Genomic DNA, 27259 nt, shown 5'->3' with positions numbered 1-27259 from the left:
CACACGGGTGGGAAGACGGCCGCGCATGTGCGGTGGGCGTGCCCTGCGAGCGGGACCTCCCGTGAGATTTTTGCTCCGGTTGGAGGGGGATGCCGTGGACGTCAACCCAGTCATGAGAACAATCAGCCTGCTGTCCTCGGAGAACACCTGCTACAGGTATGTATCATTCGCTCTCTGTATTATTTTCCATTCCTTTCCTAATAATTCATAACATTCTATTTGCTTTGTTGGACACCGCTGCACACGGAGCAGAGGATTTCAACATTTTTTTTTTAAATTTTGGTTCTTATATCCCACATAATCCAAATAGCAATTAATCAGCTTTATGTGGCTTACAACAGTTAAGTAAAAGCAGATATAAATACTGATGTAAAGACCGATCCATTAAAGCAACTTTGCTAGAAGTTCAATACGTTTTTACAGAAATACTAGAATTTCATGGATAACATACTTATTTCAGGAATTTTTCAAAGAGAAATTTTCAGAATATTAGATAATTACAAATTTGTTTAATTTCAACTGGTAGATCATTCTACCATTTAGTGCCTATATGAGAGAAATCTTTGCATAATATAGACTTGAATTTGATGTTTTTAATTAGGATAATGAATTATATAAGGTATGCTCTAGATTTTATGGGTGAATTTCAAGCTGGTAAATCAATTAAATCCAACATGTATTCAGGTGCCAAACCATGTATTATTTTGTTAAATGAATGTGCACATTTTGAAGATTATTCTACCTTTGATTGGAAGCCACTGTAGTCTGGAAAGGGAGAAGCTCTGTTGAACTTTAAAGCTCTCAACACAAGTCTTGTGGCTGTGTTTAAGGTAGTTTGTAATTTTTTGATTAAAGGTTTTTTTACTCCCTAGGTAATATGCATTGCAGTAGTCCAGTTGTGATAGGACCAATGCTTGCACAATTGTTCAGAAGGAATTGGATGGGAAAAAGGATCTAACTCTCTAATTTCCATAATGATCTGAAGGTCTTGGATACCACGGTGTTAGCTTGGTCTTCTCTCCTGTTAATTGTTAATGTATAACAATTCCAGTAACAACACCTAGATCCTTTTCCTGGGCGATGACTCCTAATGTGGAACCTCGTATCATGTAACTATAGTTTGGGTTGCTCTTTCCTATATGCATCACTTTGCATTTCCTCATTTCATTTGTCATTTGGATGCTCAGTCTCCAGTCTCATAAGGTTCTCTTGCAATTTGTCACAATCCTCTTGTGATTTTACAACTTAGAATAACTTAGGGGCCCTTTTATAAAGCTTCAAGTATGCCAACAGATGTTAGCATGCACTAAGTGCCACATGGCCCATGGTATAAAATAGGACCCACAACATTTAGCACATGCTAAACTTTAGTAAAAGGACCCCTTAATGTCATCTGCAAATTTGATCTTCTCATTCATTATTCCTGTTTCCAGGTCCTTTATAAGTATGTTAAAAAGCAGCAATTCCAGTATTTACCCGTTTGCATCGAGAATATTAACCATTTAACCCAACTCTTGGTTTTCTTATAACCAGTTCTTAATCCACAGGAGGACACTGCCTCCTCTCCCATGACATTTCAATTTCTTCAAAAGTTATTCATGAGGTACTCTGTCAAATGCTTGACAATCCAGATATCCAATATCAACCGGCTCATCTTTATCTATATGTTTATTCACCACTTTAAAAAAAGTGTGGCAGATTGGTGAGGTAAGATTTTCCTTAGCTAAATCCATGTTGGCTTTGTCCCATTAATCCAACCTATGTTCAGTAGGTTTCTATCATTTGCCCAGCACCAACACCAGGCTGAACAGTCTATAATTTTCTAGGTCACCTCTGGAACCCTTTTTAAAAACTGGGGTTACATTGGCCACCCTCCAATCTTCAGGTACTACATTTGATTTTAAAGATAAATTACAAATTGCTACTAATAGATCTGTAATTTCATTTTTTTTTTTAGTTCTTTCAGTACTTTGAGATATATACTATCCTGACTAGGTGATGTGCCATTCTTTAGTTTGTCAACTTACCTTATCACTTCTTTCAGGTTTAGAGACGTATGTTTTAATTCCTCCAATTCATCACAAATAAATACAATTTCTGGCATGGGTAACTCCCTCATTTTCTTCAGTAAAGACAGAAGAAAATAATTCATTTAGGGGCCTTTTTACGAAAGTGTTGTGAAATCTGGGCTTAGTACTCAGCAAAGTCCTGTGTTAATGTGTTCAGCCCAGATTTAACATGGCACTTATGAAGGAGGATTTTAAAAAATATTTTAATGCATATTGTGCGCCGTCAGTGCATGGTGCCTGCATATAGTTAACACGGGAGCATTTACCACCTCCTAGTTAGGGGGCACTAGGTGCTCCTGCATTCTCTGTTTTATCCAGTTAGCACACACTAATCATAACATGCTAGCTAGATGATACAGGAATGCCCACTCTCTGCCCATGACATGTCCCCTCCAAAAATATTAAAAAAAAAAAAAAAAAACCATAACGTACTGGTTAGTGTGTGCACTCAAAACAATGCAGAATGCTTTAACATGTTCTGTGGTAGCCCGTTCTCACGTGCTAACCGCATGTTAAGGACTTAACACCCTTTAGTCTCTCCACTATGGCTTTGTCCTCCCTGAGTGCCTCTTTTGCTCTTTGATCGTGTTGTGGTCCAGCTGATTCTCTTACTGGCTTCTTGCTCTGAATGCACTTAAAAGTTTTTATGATGTGTTTTTTGCCTCCAAGGCATGAAGTCTCAGCATTCCTTATTTATTTATTGCATTTGTACCCCACATTTTACCACCTATTTGCAGGCTTATGAGTGCTTTGAATTTGATTTGCCACTCCTTACGCTGTTTCCTATTATCTTCCTTTGGATTTTTCTTCCATTTTCTGAAAGATGTTCCTTAATCTCTAACAGTCTCTTTTGTCTCATTTTGTAACCATGATGGCTGGCCTTCCTTCTGCCTTTTTTTTAAATACATGGACTATATCTGGTCTGGGCTTTCCAGGATGGTATTTTTGAACATCCACTGACACCTGATATAAATCTTTGACCTTTGCAGCTGCTCACCTAATTTTTAAAATAATTTTCCTCATAGCTTCCTTTTTGATAGTTGAATTCTAACATTGTGGCTTCCCTTTGTGCACTTACTCCAGTCATTAAATCATTTTTGATCCTATTATGATCACTATTGCCAAGGCCTAATATGGTAAGAAGTCTTTATAAATTTTGTTTCCGATACTGGTAGTGTAGTTCAGGCTTTGACTTATTTTCTTAATGCAACAGATAGCCTGAAAAGTTAAGAGCTAGTGCCAAGAGCTCTCTCAACCTCTCTCATTCGCACTGAATTGAGGAGCAAGGGTTAAGAGAAATGACAGCAATCACACCCTGGCTTTTATGGTTTTAGGGTTCCCATCTAAAGCCTGCTGTAGCTTCTTTAGGCCTGATATACTCAAGTTGTTTATCTATTGTGTAAGGGGAGAGAAGAAAAAAAAAAAAAAAAAGTTACCAAACCAGGCCTTAATATAATTAGTCCCCCTAACACCCTCATTCCATGCATCCCCCCCCCCTCTCCCCACACAGCCAGTCACTTCTCCCAGTCATCATCTTCCTCCAAACCCAGTTCCTCTCAAAGGTTTAAGCCAGCCAGCCGTCCCTCCTCCTCTTCCTGCTGGTTGCCACAGTAGTCTATGCTGTTAAACAGCTTCTTTCTTCTGGACTCCACTGTGGCTTTGTGAATGAGCTTTGTGGTGTTTGAATTTGTGTGTGTCGAGGTCTCAAGATTCATGAAACTCAAGGGGTCCAATACCCTGCTACTCAAGCAGAGTTACATGGGATAGGCTGGAAGGAAGCAGCTGTAAATGCTGGGTTCCCCAGCAACCTAGCATAAGAGATTTGATTAGTCCTGGCTCAGATTGTAAATGCTAATACACATACATTTTGATATTTAATGTTTTCTCAGCTACCATAGTTCTGATTTTTATGATGCTGGGCCAGTATAGCCCAGTGATAAACCAATGTCACACTGAAATCAATAAGGAGAGGTCATGGATAAACACTGAAGGAGGAAGAAAATGGAAACCAGTAAGGTGAAAAAAACATTTTTAATGATCTTTACCAAATTTTATAGTGTGGGTTATAAGTTGTAACGTTGTACAATGGGCTATGGATTGCTGGTGCTGAAGCACACAAGCAAGCTGTGTTCTTTTTAATAAAGAGACTATGCAGTCCATTCAGAGGTGGAGACTGAACAAACAGACTACTGATTGAAAACTCTGTCAAAGCTTCTTTTCTGTCCTCTGTTTCTGAATCTTTCATTTCTGTGAAATCCACCACCGCGTCTCTGACCTCGAAAACCGGATGAGGATCTCTCTCTCGTGTGTGGGGACTCTTCCAGCTCTGGCAACTCTGAGGCTACAGACAACTGCCAACGCCTGGAGTCCTTCCAGTTTTCCTGCAAAAACAAAACACAGAAATCTTATAGATCAAGTACAAAGTATGCAGACAAAATGTTCTATTTTGGAAATGGGACTGAGGGGGGGGGGAGAGAAGCTCTTTTATGAATGACGCAAAAGAGCGTGCTTGGGTCACTGCACTGAGCTGTGCCTTTGAGGAATATTGACCGTAACCGATGTATACATTCCTTATCTTTTATGGATCACTAAACTTGCACATGTCATGGAGGTGATATGGCTCTTGCTGGGTAAGAAAGAAAAATAGCTGATACAGTAGTAACCCCCTTTAGCCAAATAAGAAGTCTCGAAGGCATGGCACATCTCAGATGCCACATTCCTTCAGCCTACAGATTAGCAAGATTTCCCAGAGTTGAAAGAACATACAGTTTAGGATGGAGATGGGGGAAACATCTCCCAAAAGCAAAAGAAAGTATAACTCAGGGACCCATTACCTTTATCTCAGCATCTAAAGATGAAATTATCTTACTCTGGCATACAGCCGAGTCTAGAGCTTCCCAACAATATAGGAGTTCTAATGTGAAATGTTGTAGCACATTACACACCATGGCCCTTATTTTAGAAATCCTACTCATGATTTACCAGCATTTACATGTGTATAATAAAACATTGACACATTTTAGAAAGTCAGGATTTCCACTGTAAATTGTGAAATAAGGCAAGGGAGCATAGTCTAGATGAAGTTTGGCCAGAACCAAAGTCTGTGACCAACTGAATGAAAAGGTATCAAAAGTGGAGTTACAAATAACAGCAATAAAGGCTATAAAAAGTTTGGAGGGGTAAATTTGGGCAATTTTTATTTTTGAAAGTTTTGTGTACTATAGTGTCAGTAGAATGGGACTATGCAATTTTTTTTCACAACTTTGATATTTTTCATTTTCTACAGCCTAAAACTGCAAGTTCCTAAGAGTTTTTAATCGATAAACATTTCTCATTTTTTTAAAGATGTAATTAATCCGTACTAGAGGCTGAAATTTTGCAGAATTATGCAGTTGATATCTCTCTATCTTGTGGTATAAGTCAGTCCCATACCCCACTTTTGCTATCTTTTCACTCAGCAGGTCACATATACATGTTGTTGTTATTATTAATTACATTTGTATCCCACACTTTCCCACACATAGCAGGTTCAATGCGGCTTACGTAGTAAATACAATTACAAAGTCTTGAAGGAGAATGTTACAAGTTGTAGTAAACATAGTAGTAGTGGGGTTTTGAGGATATGTAAATTGAGCATGGAGAGGTAAACAAAGATAGGATGAGCAAAAGGAAAGAAGATTGGGAGGGTAAGGAGTAGGAAGGATGGAGAGGAAGAGATTGAAGAATGAGCATAAGGAGATTGTGAGACATGGTCAAAGGTATAATAATCGGGGCAGGAATCATGTGGGTGGGCTTAAAAAGTTAAGTTGGGTCATTAGGATAAGCTTTCTTGAAGAGATGGGTCTTCAACATTTTTCTGAATAGTAGATGGTTGTTGATTGTTCAGATGGATCTTGGCAGAGCGTTCCAAAGCTGGCTGCCCAAAAAGGAGAAACTGGATGCATAGGAGGGCTTGTATTTAATACCTTTGCAATTGGGATGGTGTAAATTGAGGTAAGTATGAGAAGACGATGATCTATTTCTGGTTGGGAGGTCGATGAGGTTATTCATGTAGTTAGGGGATTCTACATATATGATCTTATGAATCAGAGTGTGGACTTTAAAATTTATTCTCTCTCTGATGGGGAGTCAATGAAGCTTCTCTCGAAGAGGTGTTGCACTATCGAATCTTGACTTGCCAAAGATAAGTCTGGCTGCCGTGTTTTAGGTAGTCTGAAGTTTCTTCAGGATTAGGGTCTTACATCCTAAGAAAACACTGTTGCAGTAATCTGCGTACGTGAGTACTGTGGATTGTATTAGGTTTCGAAAGGTGTCCAGGGGAAGGTATGATTTCACTCGTTTCAAAATCCACATCATATTAAACATTTTTTTTTTGTGATGAATGTAGCATGGTTTTCGAATGATAAATGGTTATCAATCATTACTTCAAGTATTTTTAGGTTGTCAGATATGGAGAGTTTAACGTCTGGGGTGCTAAGAGTAGTCGGGAGAAGTGGAGAGTATTGAGATGAAAGGACTAGACACTGTTTTCTCTTTGTTTAATTTCATCTTGAAAGCGTTAGCCCAAGAGGTTAGGGTGGTCATGCCTATATTTATTTTATCGGAGATTTCAGATAGATTGGATTTAAAGGGGATAAATATAGTGATGTCGTCAGCATAGATGAAGGGATTAAGGCCATGTTTGGCTAGTAACTTGGCTAGGGGAATCATCATGAGGTTGAAGAGTATCGGGGAAAGCGGAGATCCCTGCGGTACCCCGCATTCATATGACCATGGGGAAGGTATGTTTGTAGTTCCTTTGACTTGGTAAGATCTTGAGGTAATAAAGCTTTTTATCCAGTTAATGATATTGCCACCGATCCCAAGTTTGTCCAGAAGTTTAGTTAGGATAGTATGATCACCATGTCAAAAGCGCTGGATAAGTCAAATTGTAGGAGAAGGATACGGTTTCCAATTGCTATTTCTTGTTTGAATTTGGATATTAAGGTAAGAAGAACTGTTTCAGTGCTATGGGCCGAACGAAAGCACAACTGCGATTCGTGCAGGACGGAAAATTTCTGAATATATTTGTTGTTTTATTTTTGTTACATTTGTACCCCGCGCTTTCCCACTCATGGCAGGCTCAATGCGGCTTACATGGGGCAATGGAGGGTTAAGTGACTTGCCCAGAGTCACAAGGAGCTGCCTGTGCCTGAAGTGGGAATCGAACTCAATTCCCCAGGACCAAAGTCCACCACCCTAACCACTAGGCCACTCCTCTGTGAGGTCACTCTTCCATCAGTTTTGTGATTAGAGGGATGGAGGCAATTGGACGGTAGTTGGTAATATCATTTGCAGGTTTTTTGGGGTTTTTTGGTATAGGTGTCAGTAATATATTGCCATGTCTGGTGGGGAAGGAGCCTTGCTGAAGTACGAAGTTTAAGTGGGTGGTGAGATGTTATTTCCTCACTGCAGTGGAGGAATGCATGTCTATTATTACCATGATCAATGTTGGGCTATACAACTGCTCCCGGATATGTATAGATTTTTAAAAAAGTGCTTGTTATGGGCAGCGTTCTACAGGAGGGATTAGAGGTGTCACCCCCTCGATCCCTCACTTTCTCCCTTCCCCAAAATCCCTTGGGCTAAGTAATTGCAAGCTCTATACTTAATTGGGAGCATTTAGACAAATAGGTTTCCAAAATTGTGGAGGAGTGGCCTAGTGGTTAGGGTGGTGGACTTTGGTCCTGGGGAACTGAGGAACTGAGTTCAATTCCTGGCACAGGCAGCACCTTATGACTCTGGGCAAGTCACTTAACCCTCCATTGCCCCATGTAAGCCGCATTGAGCCTGCCATGAGTGGGAAAGCGCGGGGTACAAATGTAACAAAACAAAAAAAAACAGCACTCATACATGTCTAAGTTGGCACTGACACATCTAAGTTTTGTTATATACAACTCACACGTGTTAATACTAACCCAGAGACGTATATGCTACTGAGTTTCCACCGTTGATGTTTTAGATGTTGACAGTTGCAAAATGGTTGCTCCTGCCTCATGCAACCAATGTAAACATATGCATTCCTACATGTATTTTAGAAAAGACTATGTCAACATTTACTTTTCTAAAATACTATCTGGATTGCACATCTCAACCTGGATGTCTCACTTCCAATTTCTATGTTTTATCTTAAATGAGGGTGCACACCTTTTTTTCTCCTAAGGGTAACCATTCTGACCTAATGCATACATTTCAAAACAATTCTTTGCTATTCCATATTGCCCAATACACTGTGTGTGAAGTGTCACAAGCTACATATGGAGGACAATGCAGAAAGGCTCGCAGTAGAGCCGGCTCAGCACGCTGGTTCTACCACAAAATAAAGCTAAAAAGTCCCATCAACATGCTATATGCAATGAGCATGCACATAAACATGTCAGTAATCTGTGGTAAGTTTCAAAATGTCACCCTTCCTGTCAGTGTGAGAGAGGTAATTGGCTCACACTCCAACAGGAAGAGTGCCATTAAAAAAAAATGGAGAGCAAAAAAACGCAAAAGAAGCCGCCACTGGCACCCCGACCCAACTTTCTGCACTTGCACCTATCTTTGGTAGTCTAGCAGCCACCCTCCCCCTGATCCAACTAGTTCTTAACCTCCCCCACCCCCCCATCCATCAACATTCGAGCATAAAAATACCTAAAGGCCTAGTATCCTACCTAATCCAACCACCCCACACATAAACCCTTAGTGGTCTAGTGGGCACCCCTCCTTCCCTCACCCTGACTAATCCCCCCCCCCCCCCAAAAAAAAAAAACCCCACTCTCTGGTGACTAGTGGCACTTCCTAATCCCAACTTCCTTTCCAAGCCTCCCACCCTTGGACCCCCTAACACCTGAGTGAAACAGGAGTGATGTACTGCTCTGGCACCATCATCTAGAAAATGGTGGCACCCAGCCCCGTGTGGTGGGGGTCCTGATATCCATGTAGGAGATGACAGTGCTGGAGGAAGTTACCGAGGGGGGGAGGGATTTCTAGTTGGGGGTAGATGGTCAGGGTGAGGAAAGGGAGAGGGCTCACTAGGCCACTAGGGAGTTTTGTATTTTAATGTTATGGGCTGTGGTTCTCTAGACTACCAAGTACTTTTGTGTTTTACTGTTAGGATACTGGGGGTAGATCTGTTTGGGTTGGGTCAGGGAGAAGGAAGGGGGTTGCTAGACTGTCTGGGATAGGGGTCTGTGCAGAAAGCTAGGCCAGGGTGCCAGTGGCTTTTTTTTTTTTTTTTAATGAAACCCTCTCTGTCATTGCATGAGCCGATTACCGCTCACACAACGACAGACAGTGATAGATGCATGGAACAGCTCTCCAGAAAGGGTAGAGGTGAGGAATATCTGAATTCAAGAAAACATGGGACAAACACACAGGAAGGGACAGAGCTTGCTAAACGGTATGTGTGGACATACTGAACATGCCATATAGTCTTTTTCTGCTGTAATTTTCTATGAAACAATCTGTTGGGTGCAAAGGTTGGGATCATATCACATCCATAGCTGCACTGCTTGCCAATTATGGAGGATTAAATCACTTTGTTGGTTTTCAAGTGCCTTAATGGGCTGGAACCCTAGGTATTTAAGTATAGTCCTAGTTCAGCTGTCAGTAGTGGTAGCTAGATTTTGCTATAATCATGAAAACTCCCTTTAGTTGTCTCTTACACTCTGTAAAGCAGTTAAAACTTGGCTATTTACTCAAGCCTCTCACTAATAAAAGAGGGCTGATTGGTCTGCAAATCTTGGGCAGTGGAAATATTGTATTTTACTGATAAGGCGTAGTAAACCATGGTACTGGATGAGGGTAATTTGTACAGGGTGGCAGGAAGGGTTGAGTTTGAAGGAGGGTGATGGGCGGTTTTGGGTTGGCTGAGCTAGGAAGGTGGGTAGGGACAGATGATAAGCGAGAGGTTATGGGGTTCTTTTACTAAAGCTTAGCTTGTGTTATCTGCGCAGGGCCCATTTTATTCCTATGGGCCCTGCTGCAGATAACTCAAGCTAAGCTTTAGTAAAAGAACCTCTATGTTTGTTATAGTTAATTATGTATTAAGTATGGAAATTTATACTTACCTCTGTATGGCATTAGTGAGACAGGTGGATCTTTCAATTTTCATGAAAACTGCTTGTGCAAGAAAAATATTGCACAAACTGAAGGATACATATAAAACCTTATAGAACGTGCGCTAGATTCTTAAATGTATTTAATCCTTTCAGCCTACTGTCATGATGACTTCATAATCTCCGAGATCCTACCTTTATACCTGAAGGTCACCCCTAAAGGCCCAAAAACCAAACAACTGTCTAATCAAAAAACAAATAGGAGAAACTCAGATATCAATCAGGATCTATGCCATTGCACCAGGAATGAAAGTGGGCTGATTTGATGGATCTAATGGTCCTTTACTGCCATCATAGTCTATGCTTTTATCTGAATGAACACAACTTTTTTTCTTCATTTCTCTCCGTTATCATGGGAGTTAATGCCCCTGGACAGACTGAAGGCCAGAAGAGACCCCACTAGACATGTGGGAGCTTGCTGGAATTGCTTCAGTTATACATGACAGTCCTGCACCCACCATGGAAATGCCCTACCACTAAATACAACTGGAAATTTGCAGCCAAGCCATAAGCTTTCCATAACCCAACAGTATTATTTTAGAAATATCCATCAAAGCCACTTTAATAAACCATAATACAACATACCACACCACTGCATAATACACCAAGGGGGCAATTCTATAATTTGGCACCAAGTAAGCACCACAATGGGGTATGCTTAGTGCCAATTCTATGCTGCTTAAATTGTTATAGAATACTTGTGCAAACCCTTTGGTGCACCAAAAGTTAGGCACGGTCGCTTATGCCAGGTCAATGGCTTATGTAAGTGGGTGCGCCTAGGTGAAACAATCAATGCACTCAACTGATAGTACTCTATAAATTGCGCGTGGTATTTGGTGACACTTTCATGGCCCACCCATGTCTACATGCCCCCTTGCAGTTACTATAGCACCTAGGTGCTACCTTATGGAATAGCACCCTGTGCATATACGTGTCATTGCTGACTATTGTTGTCAATGATATATGTAAGTGGCATGTATTTCTTGGCACCCATTCACAGAATTACCCCACAAATGAATGTATTCTAGATGTGTGCAGTTTTGCATCATAGCTTATTATTTTCTATAGTAGGTGCAACATAATTTCCAGTAATGTATACTATAAAACTTCATTGGAATTTTTAAAACAAGCATACCTGCTGCACAGAGTTCCATAATAGTTTCAGTCTGAACACAGAAAATAGAAATTACCTGTATTTCCTTAAGATCAGAGGCAGGGACATCAAAGCATACCCCCTTTAAAACAAAAAAGAAAACTATCAAAATGATGTTCATCAGGCCTCAGAAGACGGATCCTGTAGCCTGCTAACAGCTAGGGTTCAATCTCTTCAGAATGCAACTACACTTCAGAAAAAGTTGCAGTTACATACATCTCTTCTGTATATGTGTTCTTATTTTAATACTTTAAGAGTTATTTATGAAAAATATATACAATGCCCAGTCAACACATGGGCTACAAAATAAACTGCAAAAATAATGAATAAAAACATTTAGAGATTAAGCTGTATTAAGCAGCAGGTGCGGATTTTAGTGCACACTAGCTGTTGGTTTCAACGGAAGAGAGTTGCACTAGACTGTTCTCTCGTCTAATCCAGTGTGACTCTTGACTTCTTATAAAAAGACTTTCAGTACAGAAGCTGTATAATAATTATTTTTTAATGTGGGGCCCATACCCCCCCTCAAATTATTCTTCACTTACTGGATCTAGAGCTTTATAAAATAGTTGGTTTACTCCCATGTCAAATAAAGGTTGAATATTATCTATATATATTTTTTATATATTTATTATGAATGGCTATGACAGCTACTATTTAGTTACTATCCAGCCCATCTATGATGGTGTCACCAGACTCCAAATGCTCCAGTTCATCCTGAACCTTTTTGTGATGAGAACATAATTATGTCAAAACAAGTCAGAGATTATTACAGATATCTCAACCCAGCCACCAAAGTGAAAACACACGGGGGGGGGGGGGGGGGGGGAGGGGTCAGCTTTCCTCCCCCCACCAAAATATTTTATTGAAATGCAATGACAATTAACATACAAGCCCTACAAAATCACAGAAATAATCAACATCTCCAGAACCCCATCCAACTCTCCCCCCCCCCCCCCCCAGGAGTGCAGTGGTGCCAGAATAAGCAAAGCCTGGACATAGTATATTACTTACAATGTCAACACAATACATAATAAAACATTTTAATTGACAGTGTGTAGGGTATAAGCAAAGATGGAACATATAGATAGGTAAAAGAGTAAGAGGAGTTAAAAACTAAGGTGACCAATTTAAAGAAAGTTGCACATGAAGTTAGATGGTTAACATATAGATAGATAAGAGGAATTGGAAAATAAGATGACTAATGCACATGAGGTCAGACAGATGGTTAAATATTATCTCAGCTAGGGTAAGAGTGGATAAACATATCCTGCTGCAGTATGTGCAGCCTGTGTCGCTCCTTGTGTGAGAGTGAGACTAACAAGTTAGTTACTTCTTCCATTAAAGGCCTGGTTGAAGAGCCGAGCTTCCTGAAGTAGAGATAGTCTTGTGTTAAGCGGAGCCTTTCAGGGAGTGCGTTCCAGAGTGTGGGGGTTACTCCAGAGAAGGCTTGCTTGCGGGTATCACACTGTGTAATGTCATTTGGAGAGGGTGTGGTTAGGGATACTCCTTGGGAGGACCTTAGTGTCCTTGGAAGTGTGTAGAGGATCATCCTATTCTTCCTATATTGAAACATTGTTCTCAACTGTACCCAATATTCATCCTGAAGGTTTGCAAAAAGAACAAATTCTCCCTCCTCCCATAGCTGCCCAAGGGTACACAAAGTATTGCAAGCCCATCGTTTGTACACCGGATCTCCAAGTCTTGGGACAAAGGAGCAAACTGCACAGACGTTTGTAAATGTTACAGCCTATCTGCAAAAAAAACTTCCCATGTACCAAATACCATGTATGAAGGGGATGAATAATCCCTACCGGAACAGCCAAAATTATTCTCAAAAGGTCTTTGGGAGCCAGGGGACAGCCCACAAAAGGGTGAAACACATCCAAGCCTGTTCCCAGCGAATCCATTTCTTTAAGCTGCCTTGAAGTCATTCAGCCACAATTCTCAGTTGGGCTGCTTGAAAATACAGCAAAACATTGAGTATGCCCATACCCCCCCCCCCCCCCCCCTTGAGTTTTGGTTGAAATAGTATTGCCTAACCCACCCTGGGCAAATGCGTTTTCCAGATATAGGCAAAAAAAAAAACTTTGATTTAGCTGGGGAAAAAAGCACTGAGATATAGGCAGGGGGAGCGCCATAAGTAGATAGAGGATCTTGGGTAAAAGCGATATAATTCTTCCATTAATTCTCGAAGGTTGAGGAGAAAATTAGCCTCATATGAGCCATCTTGATTAGATGTAATATGAACCCCCAGATATCTGATGTACTTTCGAGTCCACTGGAAGGGGAACCACTGCCTCAGACGAGCCACCTCTGCCACATTAAGGTTTAAGATTTCTGACTTAGTCATATTGACTTTAAAGCCAGATACCTCTCCATATTGGGCTAATGCCTCGATTACTTGAAGAGATTCCTCAGGTTCCGTTAAGAGTCAGAAGGACATTGTCAGCAGACAGTCACAAACAGAAGGCATTGTCGGCAAACATAATTGTATGCTCACCAGAGCCCCCAGCCAATCCCCGAACTCCCGGTGTAGCCCATATTACCTGGGCCAGGGGCTCATGAATAGGCACGTCACTGCACACCCTTGACAGATGCCACAATGCAATTCAAAGGGTTTGGTGTAACAGCCAATTAATCTTTAAGCCAGCCAAAGGACATTTAGATAGCAAGTGTACCCAATCCCCATTTTTCCAACAACAGAAAACATGAAGGGCCAATACACCATATCAAAGGCTTTTTCTGCATTGATTGATAAAAGGAGAGTAGGTGTGTGGTCGATTTGAGACTGCTGGGTAAAGTGTAGCAGAGACCTAATATTATCAAAAGTTTGTCTATCAAAAATGAACCTCGCCTAATCCTCATTAATCAGCCTAGGTAAGACCCATTGGGAGTCTGCGGGCCATAATCTTAGTAAGAATTTTATAGTCAGTATCAAGTAAAGATATTGGTCGATAAGATGCACAGCTAGCTGGGTCCTTTCCTGGCTTTAACAGCACCATCACCGCTGTGAGACACCAAGAGTATGGCAGCTCCAAAGTCCGATCAAATGACTGAAAGACTTGTAGCAGCAAGGGTGCCAAAAGCTGACAATGTTTTATACAACTGGAGAAACCATCCAGACCAGGGGCTTTTTTATTAGGCAATTTCTTAATAGCACACTGAATCTTCTCCAAATCAATTGGTTTAGATAATTGATCCACCTCTCTTGCCATTAAGGAGAGGAGAGCTATCCATCTCCTGCTGGGGTGCATGCTCAGGCCAATACAATGTATCATAAAAACAGAGAAAACTATGTTGTATCTCCTCAGTTGTGGTACACTTCACTGCAGCTTGATCAAGGACAGAAAAAATATAATTGTGTTGCCCCTGTTGAATAAGCTTATAAGCCAATAGTTTACTGGCTCAGTTCCCAAATTTGAAATGTTCCTAACTGTTCTGATACCTCAGTCATTTGTGACTCATTAAGCAACAGACGCAAGGCATGCAAATGCTCAGCACGTCACATTCGTGCTATCCCGTTCTGTACCAATTCCAACTGAGCAATCCGCTGATGTACCTATAAATTGGCCCCTCATAAATGCCTTAAGGCCCTCCCAAATGCTAATGAGATCTGTCTCATCAACATCATTGAACTCTATGTATTCCTTAACATCTTTTCCCAGAGCGAATACATGTTGAGGGTTGAGCAAGATAGAATCATTCCACCAATAGCACTGGCCAAAACATTCCCCTCCCATAAATAAAGTTAACAGAATTGGCACAAGATTGGACCAGGTGCGAGTTTGTATAGTAACAGATTGTGTACAATGTAGCATGTCGCAATCACCCAGCCACAAATCAATGCACAAATGTGTCATACGCAATGGGGAAAAATAGGTGAAATCCCTCTCAGTTGCATGTGTATGTCTCCAGAGATCGAAAAGATCCTATTGAGCCATAAGGCTTCTAAGGTGCGCCCTGAGTGAGCATACTGTACCCCCTTTGCACTATTATCTAACTGGGGATCAATTGTAACATTAAAATCTCCCCCTAAGAGCAAATGCCCATCCTCATAGCGTAGCAGGGTGTTACCCAGACTATCCAAGAAGGAAGCCTGCCCCTCATTAGGAGCACAGAAACACAACAGCGAATAGAGACAGCCTCCCAAAAGCAATTTGACCAAAATGAAACGGCCATCCTTATCTGAAAACACTTTCTTTACCTGCCAAGGATAGGCCACTGAAAGGGCTATCAACCCCCCCTCCTAGTTTTATTCTGGGAGCAATTAGAAACAAAAAGAATAGAGGGGTATTTTCTATGCAGCTCCAAGTGCTCATGAATGGGCTCTAAATGTGTTTCCTGGATGAACATGGGGTTGAGATACCTAGATCAGGCAGCTGAAAGTAGAAAATTAATTAGGTCCTCAAAGAAATTACTTCAAGCAAATACTCTTTATGTCTGCCTGTCTTATCTAGATTGTAAGCTCTTTGAGCAGGGACTGTCTTTTTTGTATATGGTGTGCAGCGCTGTGTATGCCTTGTAGCGCTATAGAAATAAGTAATAGTAGTAAAAGGCCTCGAGAAACCCCTTGACACGTAGAAAAGTCAATAGGGGGGTTGGACTTCCTCATCATCGGCCAAAAAAACTGACAGGCCACTAAAGGAGACAGAAGGCATTAGCCTCATTTGAACACTTACGCAAAGGAAAAACACAGGCGAATGTTGCCTAGAAAAAATAAGGATGTGAGCTAAGGATATCGATGAATGCAAACTTTCTGTGTGGAAGAGATAAGACTAGTTTGTTCCTACACGATGAGGGCAGGAAGGTGCACATACGGCCCACTACCCTCAAGACTTCTGGAAGATGCTGGAGAGCGGTTCCTGCACAGGGCTCCAGACTGTTGGAAGATACTGAAGAGAGGTTCCTGCACAGGGCTCCATCAGGTGATGTCACCCATCAATGTGATTTCATCCTGCTTCTCCTCGGAGAACAAGTTATTCAGCAAATTCTGCATAATGAGATGCAAAAGGCAGGAGAAGTAGATAAAAGGTATGTTGTCTTCTTCCTAGAGTTGCTGTCGGAATTCCGCTTATGTTTTTGTTTTTTTTAATGTGTGGAGAGAAGAGCAATGTACATCCATTCACTAGCACAAGTCAGAAAAACTGAAGGTTGGAGACCAGTGTGGGAGCACAACAGAGAAGGATCAGAGAAGTTTAAAAAAAAAAAAAAAAAGCTTTTTTTTTTTTTAAGACTATTTGGGAACAGTGGGCTAGATTAGCAACCATCAGGTGACATCACCTTCAGTGTGTGTGTGCATTACTCTTATGGTCCCAAAAAACAACAAGGCAAGCGATCTGCAAAATCCAATATGGGAAAGAAAGCCAGCAGATCAATATATCAGAAAGATTTTATTGAAGATACCGTATATAAACAAATTGCCCGACACAGGCCGTGTTTCGCCCACCAAGGGCTGCGTCAGGGGCTAATTTGAAACCTTCTGAAAGGAACAATTGCAGTGCACAATAGACGAAAAAACAGCTCATAAAGCAGATCCTGTGATTCCTAACACCCGCAAACATATACACCGCTGTTGAAGCTGTGTATCCGTTTGCAGGTGTTAGGAATCACAGGATCTGCTGTATGAGCTGGTTTTTTCGTCTATTATGCACTACAATTGTTCCTTTCAAAAGGTTTCAAATTAGTCCCTGACGCAGCCCTTGGTGGGCGAAACATGGCCTGTGTCGGGCAATTTGTTTATATACGGTATCTTCAATAAAATCTTTCTGATGTTATATTGATCTGCTGGCTTTCTTTCCCTTACTTTTATGGTCTACAGAAAACCTTCCTACCCAGTTAAATTCCACTGAATATTGATCCCATAATTAACAAGAATCAACGATTCTTACCACTTTTCCTTTCATGAATCGCATTCTGGTCACCTTCTTATCAATATCTTCACCAAACTGCTCTTTCAGGCCACGCCAGGCATAGCTCATGTTGTGCATCGCCACTGAACACTGCAGGGTCAGTGTTACAAACCCCTGATAGAGTAGAGAGAACAGCAAAGAGAAGTATCAGTATCAGACCCCTGACGCATTTCTTTAACAAGATCACAAACAGTGGTTCAGAGAGGTACAGTAGACATTGCACGGTGTATATCATAGAGGCCATGAAAAGGTGCAAACCATACATATTTCTCGTTTTTATTTTAATGTAGCTATTTTGCTTTTCTTGAGCTGGGAGCAGATCTGGAATTGCAAGACAGCATTTTTTCTGGTAACTACTTTCTAAGGCTGTAGAAATTTGTGGTTTGACATTTGACCTATGCTAACTTGTGATAAGTTGCTGGTCAGCAACTAAGAACCAGAGACTCCTATGACTAAGGACGCCTGTTGTATCCAGATAAACAATCAGAAGGAGAAGTGGGTGTGGGTAAAAACCATAGGCTAAGCAAGAGGGTGGAGGGGGCTAGTATGATGACTGTGCATACCAAGGACAAAGGTCAACACATATTAAATGAAAACTTACATGACAGGCCCTAACTGCCAATATAATAAGGGAATAAATAATAGAATTTGATGGAACATCATTCTTAACAGAAAACAGAATATTCTGGAAAGATGCATATTCATTAAGTAGGAAGGGTAATTATAATATAACGAAGAAAGGAAGAAAAAGTATTTAAGAGGAAATAGAACTGAGGATGGCGAGCCTCAATGTGCCTACACTAGCAGGTGGACATATTGACAGCTCCCAGGGAAAACTCTTTAATTTGCAACATATTATACTGTATTGGGATGTTATTTGTTAATATTTTAATAATTACTGATTGGCTTATTTGACGATTTGAATAAGTACCCAGAGTTTTTCTTGCCTGGAATTCTGCCTCGGGGAGTAAAGATTTACTCGAGGCCAGGCGATCTCCAGAAGGCAACTCTGAGGCACACACAGGGTTGCAATGGCTGGACTTCAAACTTGGTCACTACAGGAGTGAACCAGAGAATGAATAACTGGGAGAGCAACTAGCTGAGTGGTCTTTGCATGGTTTGGTACTAGGACCACTTTTCAATATTTTTTTTTATTAGTAGCACTGCTGCAGCACTTGTGGAAAAATAATATGCTTGTTTGCACATGATATTAAAACCTGCATTTATTTATTTACTTTAAACATTTCTAACCCACTTATACCCTACGCAGGTCCCATAAAAACATGCATAATAAAATACACAAAAACTATAAAAACAAATCATCTACCATCAAAACTGGTATCATTAAGTGCTGCTGTTATGATCCCTCCATCAATACATTGCCTATCAAACAAAAGCGTGGACAAAAAGCTGTGTTTTTAACATCTTTTTAAATTGCTGAATACTTGCGTTTACACGCAAGATACCAGGCAAGACATTCCACATAAGTGTTCCCACAACAGAAAATGCTGAAGCTCTAGTAACAGCATAATGTACAGAAGACACTAATCACAAATCTAAACATTTAGTGATGTCAGACCTTAATGACCTCCAGAAAAAGACTGAAAATTGTTCCAAAAAACCATGGCATTTTACCATGAACCACCCAATGAATAAGGGTCAGAATTTTAAATTGCACTTTATACTTCACCGGTAACCAGTAAAGTTGTCTCAAAATTGGTGTAATATGGTCAAATTTGGAGATGCCAGAGACCAATCTGGCAGCTGCATTCTGCTCAATTAAGTCTACACTCTGGAACCCCCAAATAAGAGTTGCAGTAGTCAATCCTTGACAAAATCATAGCCTGAATAACACTCCCGAAATCAGTCAAACATAACATAGGTTTCAACAGAAATTATATCTGCAGTTGATGGAAAGCTGATTGAAGCGACAAATACAGAAGAACAAAAAGTCTCCGCATAGGTCAATCAAGGCAAACACACACAGTGAAGGAGACAAGAAGGATGATGGCAAAAAAAAAAGCTGATGGGCTCAAAAATTTCACATCGAAAGTTTATTGCTAAAAACTGGACTCAACACGAATTGTGTTTCGGTCACTCAGGCCTGCCTCTGGAGTCCCTAAAGATTTTCTATAGGAACACAAAAATCTCATTTCCCAGGGGGTTGGGCTTATTTTTTTCATAAGTCCTAGGTAGCTTGTTTTTGAGCTTGGAACACAAAGAGCATAAGGGACACACTAAGATAAGCAGGCCAATATTCACTATTGAAAAAAGTTTTGATGTGAACTCTTTGAGCCCATCAGCCTTTTTTTGCCATCATCCTTCTTGACTCCTTCACTGTGTGTGTTTGCCTGGAAAGCAGATTGAACCATATGCAGAATTTGTTCTTCCATTGTAAGTTGGGCATGCAAAATCACACCCAAAAGCTTAATCTCCTTCTGCACAGGCAAATCAATTTCACACAGACAGATGGTCAGAGGCAGTTATCAACCACCCTGCCCACAAGAAGAATTTCCATCTTATTCACATTCAAAGCAAACTTATTAGACGTCATCCACTTACAAATCTCACTCATGTAAGATGTTAATCTCACAGACATGTCTCCACCCCATGCTATTATTGGGGAAAAGAACTGAGTATCATCCACATACAAACGATACTCCACACCTAATGATTTGAAAACCTCACACAGAGGGGCCATATGGATAATAAACAAAAGTGCCAATAAGGCAGAACCTTTGTGGCACCCCTCTGGACATAGGAATGGATTTAGAAACCCCCCTCCACTTTGAACAAACAGAACTCGCCTACATAAATAGGAGGCACACCACTCATACACCTTACCTTCTATACCCAAACTCTGCAATCTAGTAAGCAAAATTGCCCCATCAACAGAATCAAAAATAGATGACATCTAATAAAATCAAGCAAAAACATTGAATCCATTCCAGTCTGGGTTTAGAAAGGCTCAAACAGTTATTTCTCCTCCAAAAACTTCCAGTTGTTGTAAAACCACCTTTACAATCACTTTACCCAAGAAGGGTACAGCAGAAATAGGAACTTCCCATACTCCCTGGGTCTAATTTCTCATTTTTCAACAATATTTTCACAGTAGCCTGCTTACAACAGCTGGAAGTACACCCTCTGTGAGAGACTTATTTACAATACATGACAACGGTAAAGCAATTTTATCAGCCCATTGACAAATTACTCTAGAAGAGCAAGAGTCAAACAGAGATTGACTAGGAGTAATCACAGAGACCATTTTCACCATCTCCTGAACCCCAACCTCCTCAAACTCAACCCACTTCAGACTCAACACCTGCAACTCCTGTTCCTTCCCCTGATTTTTTATAAATAGAAGAGACATGTCAGAAAGGGTGACAAAAATGAGAGGACTTGAAAAAAAGATGAAAAAAATGGTCAAGGGATTGGTAAATTAGCTTTAAAGCAAAACATGTAAAATCATACATTTGCCATGCAAAAAAGAAAAATGAAGTAAAATAAAAAACTATTAGCCATATATAATTTAGGATGACAAACTGGAAACTATCGGACTGGCTACTTTGATGTCATCAAAGAACACTCTATGTATTAAAGCAAGTGGAAAAGCTAGTAATATGTTCAGTTGCTTAAGTGGCGGTATTAGTAAAAGAAAAAAAAAAGGAGGAATGTTGTCTCTGTATAGACTGGTTGTAAGACTATCTGAGCTAAGTTGTAGAGGACATACCTTCATAGGAGCACTGAAAGGGGGTGGAGGAAATACTTTCATAGGAGCACTGAAAGGGTAAAGGCCAGAGATACAAGTCCAGTAGTACAAGGACAGACACATGTCCTACAACGAAAGGCTTAAGACCCTCAAAATATACTCACTAGAGGAAAAAGTGGTGAGTAAACATGACAAACTTTCAAATATTTGACAGGCTTCAGTGAGGCATGGAAGGTGAAATGTTCCACAGAAGAGAAAATTCAAGGATAAAGGGTTTATGATGGGAAACTGCAGGATAGAAAGTGTAGAAGCAGTATAATAAAATACTTCCTAAGTTGTGGATGTCTGAAAGCCTACCAAAAAGCAAGAGTGTGGACCACATGAGGTGACTATATCATTTGTTGAGTAAGGGACATTCTAAATACACTTAGTGGGCTTGGGCTTAGCAGCACTTTGTAGTTTTATGACAACAAATCACTTACCAGGGCAGAATTATATCCTTGTCCATCTCAACCAAACACTAAAGGAGTCTAATTTATGAATCAAGTGTCACGTCTGTGGCCGTGACCACCCTCAGACTTACCTTAATTCTGGGGGTCAGCTTCTAAGCTGGCTTCTGCCTATCCTTTCTGGAGTAGTTTTCCTTCTGTGTGCTGGCTGCTTCCAGCATGGCTCTAATTACTCCACTCTACTGCACCTGGGGGTGCTGCCTGAGTTAGCTCTACCTCTGTCTCCAGCCTGGCTCTGTTTACTCCTCTGTGCTACACCTAGGCATTCTAAGTCTCTCTATGTTCTGTATGCGCTCTGCCTGCTCCTTGGTTTGTGCTCCTCTCACCCGCTGGTAGCCACAGCCAGTGGCTGCCATAGTTTGTCTTGCTGTTCCTACCCGTTCCAGACTTTAGCCCAGTCCGGTCCGGTTCTTCGAGGCTGCCGGACTTGTCTCTCTTGTTTGTGCCTGAACGGCCTCCATAGTTGCTTACTGATGGCTGGCAGCTACTCCTCAGGTGTTGAAGGATTTTATTAATCACTTAGAGATTGCAGCCTTTGCATCGTCTAAGGTCCCTGGTATGTTAGAGTGCTCTGTGCACTGCTACCTTCTCCAGTTCAGTGTGAGTTTCTAGCTTGTTACTAGTAGCTTGGGCATAGCTTTTCTTGTTGGCTTGTGTACAGCTTTACTAGTTCTCCTGTGGTCAGCTTAGTGTGAGTTTCTAGCTTGTGACTAGTTGCTCGGGCATAGCTTTCTTGTTAGCTTGTGTACACAGCTTTACTAGTTTGTGTTTAGCTTTCTGGTTTTCTCGTGTGTGTTTTCCTTTGCTTCTGGAGCTTCAGCCCTAGTTTTGTCCGCTGCCAGTACTCCTTGCTACTGGAGCTCCAGCCATAGTCTTGCTGCCTGCTGCGACTACTGCCTGAACCCAGATATTCTCTGCCTGTGGCCAGACCTGACTATTGCCGGACCCCAGACATTCCCTGCCTGTCTGCCTTGCTTTCGCCTAGGTGCACTTCTGTATCCTGATTCCTGTTCCTGCTTGCTAGTTCCAGTTCTCCTGTAAGCCCTGCCGGCTGCCCGAACCTGAGGGCTCAACCCTCGGGGAATGGTGGCTAAGCGTAGGTGAAGCCTAGGTCCAGTGTGTTCCTGTCCAGCGGGTTCCGGTCCCATGTGTTCCAGTCCAGTGGGCTCCACTCCAGTGTGTACCAGTCCAGTGGGTTCCAGTCTAGTGCGCACCCGTCCAGTGCGTTCCAGTCCTGTGTATTCCAGTGCAGAACTCCAGTCCGGGGTTCCAGTCCAGCCTTGCCTCTGCTTTGAAGGTGACCTTGCCTGCCACTGCCGCTCCACGGTAGTGGTCCAAGGGCTCACAAACCCAGTGCTTCCAGGGAAGAAGCCTGACATCAAGGTCATAATATAAATAAAAAATAAATAAGAATTGCACAAGGGCCTCCACTGGCTCAGCACATAGCCTTACCCACAGTGTGAATGCAGCAGGGATTTAAAAAAAAAAAAAAAAATTGCTTTATTTTAAAGTCTAAGAGAAGGTCGGATCACTTGATGGATTGAGGAGAGAGGACGTGTTTTCTCTGTCCTCCAGGGCCCTTTCCCCCAGCTCGACTGCTTGAGAGTATAGAAAACCATTGGAGACGATCACCTTAGCACAAATATTGCTTATAAAGTGTATGGACCTATTTGTGACAAGAGGAGATAAGGTGATGCCAGGAAAACCAACTTTAAAAAAAAGAGATAGAGAAGCAGTGCAGGGTCGGAGACCCCAAGATGGCGCTGAGCCCAGCAACAGCAGCTCCGCCGCTTTTCAAGCCGCCACAACTCATGCAACTCACAGAAGTGGTTAAGACCGCGATGGAACCACAGTTAAACCACCTCTCGGAACAACTTTCCAGTTTAGAGGTCCTGCTGAAGGACACGACTCGCCGGATGGGAGAGCTAGAGGGGCAGGTAGCGACGATAGAGGACACCCTCGGCTAGTGCAGTGGAAACAATAAAAGCGCTCCAACAGGCCTTAAAAGACCATGAACAACAAATAGATGACCTAGAAAACAGATCAAGAAGATCAAGCCTTCGGATAGTAGGAATACCAGAGACTGTGCCAGACCACTCACTACCTACTTTGAGCGATGGATGACAGCAGAGTTTGCATTGTCTGACAGTGTGGGCCCTTTATGCCTCGAAAAGGGCACACAGAATTGGACACAAGCCAAACGCAGGGAATCGTCCCCACATGGTAATAGTAAAAATACATAACTTCATTCATAAAACTGAAATTTTGCGAGGAGCACGACTAAAGTGGGGTAAGCTGACTTACAATGGCGCCAGTGTAAAGATTTTTCAGGACTACTCAGCAGCGCTCCAGGAACGTAGATGATCGTTTGGGCCGCTATGTAAGAGCCTAGCTGAAAAGAAACAGAGATTCATGCTTAACTATCCTGCGCAGCTAAAAATTTTACAAAATGGCACATGGAAAATATTTAGATCCTCATAGGCGGCACAAGAATTTTTAAAAGACCATCTCCACACTAAGCCCGTAAACAACTGATTAACTGGAACTTATATGGACTGTGCATTGCCATGAATCCTACTTGCAGAGAGAGCTAGAGGACGACATAAGAACTGAAGTTTGGACACGATGAGGTGGTGAGAGTGAATGTTCAGTGTTAAATAGGTTGAAGAGACAAGCCTTGTATACGATGGCTGGGTAAGACAGCTACATTGCTATGGAGATAATAATATAAGATAAATTGGTGGGTACTGGTTGGGGGGGGGGGGTCGTCATCATTAGATCTCCTACCTCCTAACCTTATGGAGTGGGAGGAGTGTTCAGGGGTAGATGGAAGGGTAGGGGGTTGTTGGGGGAAGGGTGGGGAGGGGTGTGCAGTAGATAATATGTGGGATTAAGGTGTTTAGATGACAAAATAACTGAAAGGGTAGAAGGTCAATATGTGGTTAACGCAAAGAATAGACTGAAGAAATGTGGGGTGTTTTCGAGAGGAGTCGGAGTGGAGTCTCCCTGTGATAGGCGAGGATCCTGGGTGCAGCTGGGCGCCTGGGTCCCCACCAATAAGGGTTAACTATCATATAAACTTTCTGAATAGTGGTAATGACGCAGGTTAAAACAACTAGGTTTCTAACATGGAATGTGGGGGGATTATCAACCCCGGTAAAGCGGGTTAAGATTTTATCCACGCTACAACGACATAAAGCAGACATAGAATGTTTACAGGAGACCCGTCTTACAGAGGAGGAACATCAGAAATTAAAACGTACCTGGGTGGGGGAGGTTTATGCGTCCTCCGCCGAAGGGCAACAAAGAGGAGTGGCCATATTGGTTAGAAAAGGGCTGGCATCTAAAACCCAGTTAATAACGAGAGACCCATTTGGTTGCAGAATAAAGAGTACCTCGTAGTGGTTCCTTATGGGCCTAATGTATATGATCAAGCATTTTATAATCACCTTATACAACTATGTACCCAATATCAATCTCAACTTATTAATATTAGGAGACTTCAACATAGTAGCAGATCCCCTTACGGATTGCTCAACACCTAGAGGGGGGCCTAGAGGACACATAGAGGGGGGCCTAGATCAAGGTCTCTCTCTGCGTTTATAAGGTCCCTTAACATATTGGATGCGTGCTGCACCCTACATCCAAAAGAACGAGATTTTACCCATCTGTCCCGGGCCCATGGCACCCTTTAAAGTTTAAATTACATTTTAGTGGATCATAGGTTATTCCCGGGGGTGCTAGCGGCAGATATAGGTCCTGAGGAAGTGTCTGACCATGCTATGGTACGGATAGACCTAGAAGCCCCGACTTACTATCAGGGCAGGCGGGCTGGCGGTTTCCCTCCTATCTATAGACAGATGTGGAATTTGCAAAATATATCCATCAGAAGTGGGAGGAATTTGTACACTTTAGTAAGACACATGAGAATCAACCCACCCTATTTTGGTCGACAGCTAAGGCTGTGCTGAGGGGAGGTGTAATAGCATACGTAAGAGGCCGCGAGAAAAAGACCTCAGCTGCCATTATAAACTTAGAATTAAAACTTAAAGCCAAACGCAGATATATTTATGCACCAAACGCAACAACACGTGAACAAATGCACGTGGCTCAGATTGCATTGAACGCACTACTTCAAGAGTGGGCCACAAAGGCGCTCATATACAAGAGATTTAGACTCCAAAGGTTTGGACATAGAGCGGGATCAATGCTAGCACGAGTAGTAAAGACATGGGGGGGGGGGGGGGGGGAACAGAATGATAACAGCCTTAAGAGATCATAAAGGTAGTGTCCAAAACAAAAGCGAAGAGGTGGCACAGGCTTTTTGAAAAATATTTTAGCAAATTATATGAACCATATAAAGCACCTAATCAGGCAGCGATAGAGAAGTATTTAGCAATGGCAGACATGCCGTGATTGAACCCCCAAGAGGCACAGAGATTGAACGCGCCAATCAAGGGGAAGGAAGTGCAAGAGATAATTAAAACAATACCTAGATACTCAGCCCCTGGCCCGGATGGTCTCACAGGGGAATTTTATAAATTACCACCCCCAAATGCATTGGGAGCATTGCATGCCTACTTGGAAGAGGTGGTAGCGAGAAAAGAATTCCTGGCCCACGCAAATACAGCGCTAATCACGTTAATTCCAAAGCCGGGACGCCCAGGAGACCGGGCGGACTCGTTCCGGCCGATCTCCTTATTAAATGTTGATGTTAAGATATTGGGTAAGATCTTGGCAAATCAGCTAGTGGAGTGTTTGCCCCGGTAATAGGGCCAGAACAAGTTGGCTTTGTTAAACATCGTCAGTCAGTGGTCAATGTATGTCGCTTGTTGCTAGCGATGACTCAGTGCCAACAAGCCAACACGTCAGCAGTACTCATTAGCCTAGATGCAGAAAAAGCTTTTGATAGGGTGGGTTGGGATTACTTGTTTGGGGTGTTACAATACATGGGCTTTCAGGGATGGTACTACCAAGCGATGCAGGCCCTTTACGATGACCCCAAGGCCTCATTGCTGATCAATGGTATAAGGACGGCACAGATTCCTATTAAGCAGGGGTACACATCAGGGGTGCCCCCTATCCCCTCTGTTATTCCTTCTATCAATAGAACCATTACTAAGAATCCTAAAAATGGAGAGGGGAGTTGCTGGGGTTGAAGTGGGTGGAGAGTCGGTGAAAACATTGGCATTTGCTGACGACCTATTGGTGGTGACAAGCACCGCAGATACTTCACTACCATAATTGTTGGACAGGGTGGAACAATATAGCTTTATATCTGGTTTTCAGGTAAACTTACAGAAGTCTCAGATACTACCAATAATGCAAGATGAGGTAGTTCAGGGAAAAGAGGGTTATTCTTTGGCATGGGCAGAGGGGAAAATTAAGTATTTAGGAGTGCAGATTCCACAAGACTTGTCACAACTGTATTCGTCAAAAGTTAATAAACTGCATGAGGATACTTATTCTAAGCTAAAGGTATGGCAAGCATATCCACTCTCATTGCTGGGGAGAATAGCTTTGTACAATATGATTCTGCCTCGTTGGTTATATATATTTCAAACATTACCCATATACCTCACACGCAAACATGAAAAAAAATTGAATAGCCTGATACAAAAATATCTATGGAAAGGGAAAAGACAGAGACTACCATTGTCGACTCTCCAGATACCAGTAGAATATGGAGGATTGGGCCTTTTGAGCTTGAGATACTTAACTATTGCGTGTTGCATGAGACACATTAATGACTGGTATCACGAGTCA

At 41.8% G+C, this 27259-nt stretch overlaps 1 protein-coding gene across 1 annotated transcript in view; it reads right to left on the bottom strand.

Annotated features, from left to right (window-relative positions):
- Nucleotides 1–4081: 4081 nt before the first annotated feature.
- Nucleotides 4082–27259, bottom strand: part of DDX21 (DExD-box helicase 21) — a 122248-nt gene continuing 99070 nt past the window's right edge. The window contains exons 13-15 of the mRNA XM_030203466.1: nt 17255–17389; nt 11401–11445; nt 4082–4450 (exon numbers count right to left, since the gene is read on the bottom strand). Of these exons, the coding sequence (XP_030059326.1) occupies nt 4256–4450; nt 11401–11445; nt 17255–17389 (375 nt within the window). The 3' untranslated portion in view covers nt 4082–4255. The remainder of the gene's footprint in view (nt 4451–11400; nt 11446–17254; nt 17390–27259) is intronic.

The sequence above is a fragment of the Microcaecilia unicolor genome, chromosome 5 (assembly GCF_901765095.1).
Source record: "Microcaecilia unicolor chromosome 5, aMicUni1.1, whole genome shotgun sequence".
In the NCBI taxonomy this organism is placed as follows: Eukaryota; Metazoa; Chordata; class Amphibia; order Gymnophiona; family Siphonopidae; genus Microcaecilia; species Microcaecilia unicolor.
This window is presented reverse-complemented; position numbering and strand designations above follow the sequence as displayed.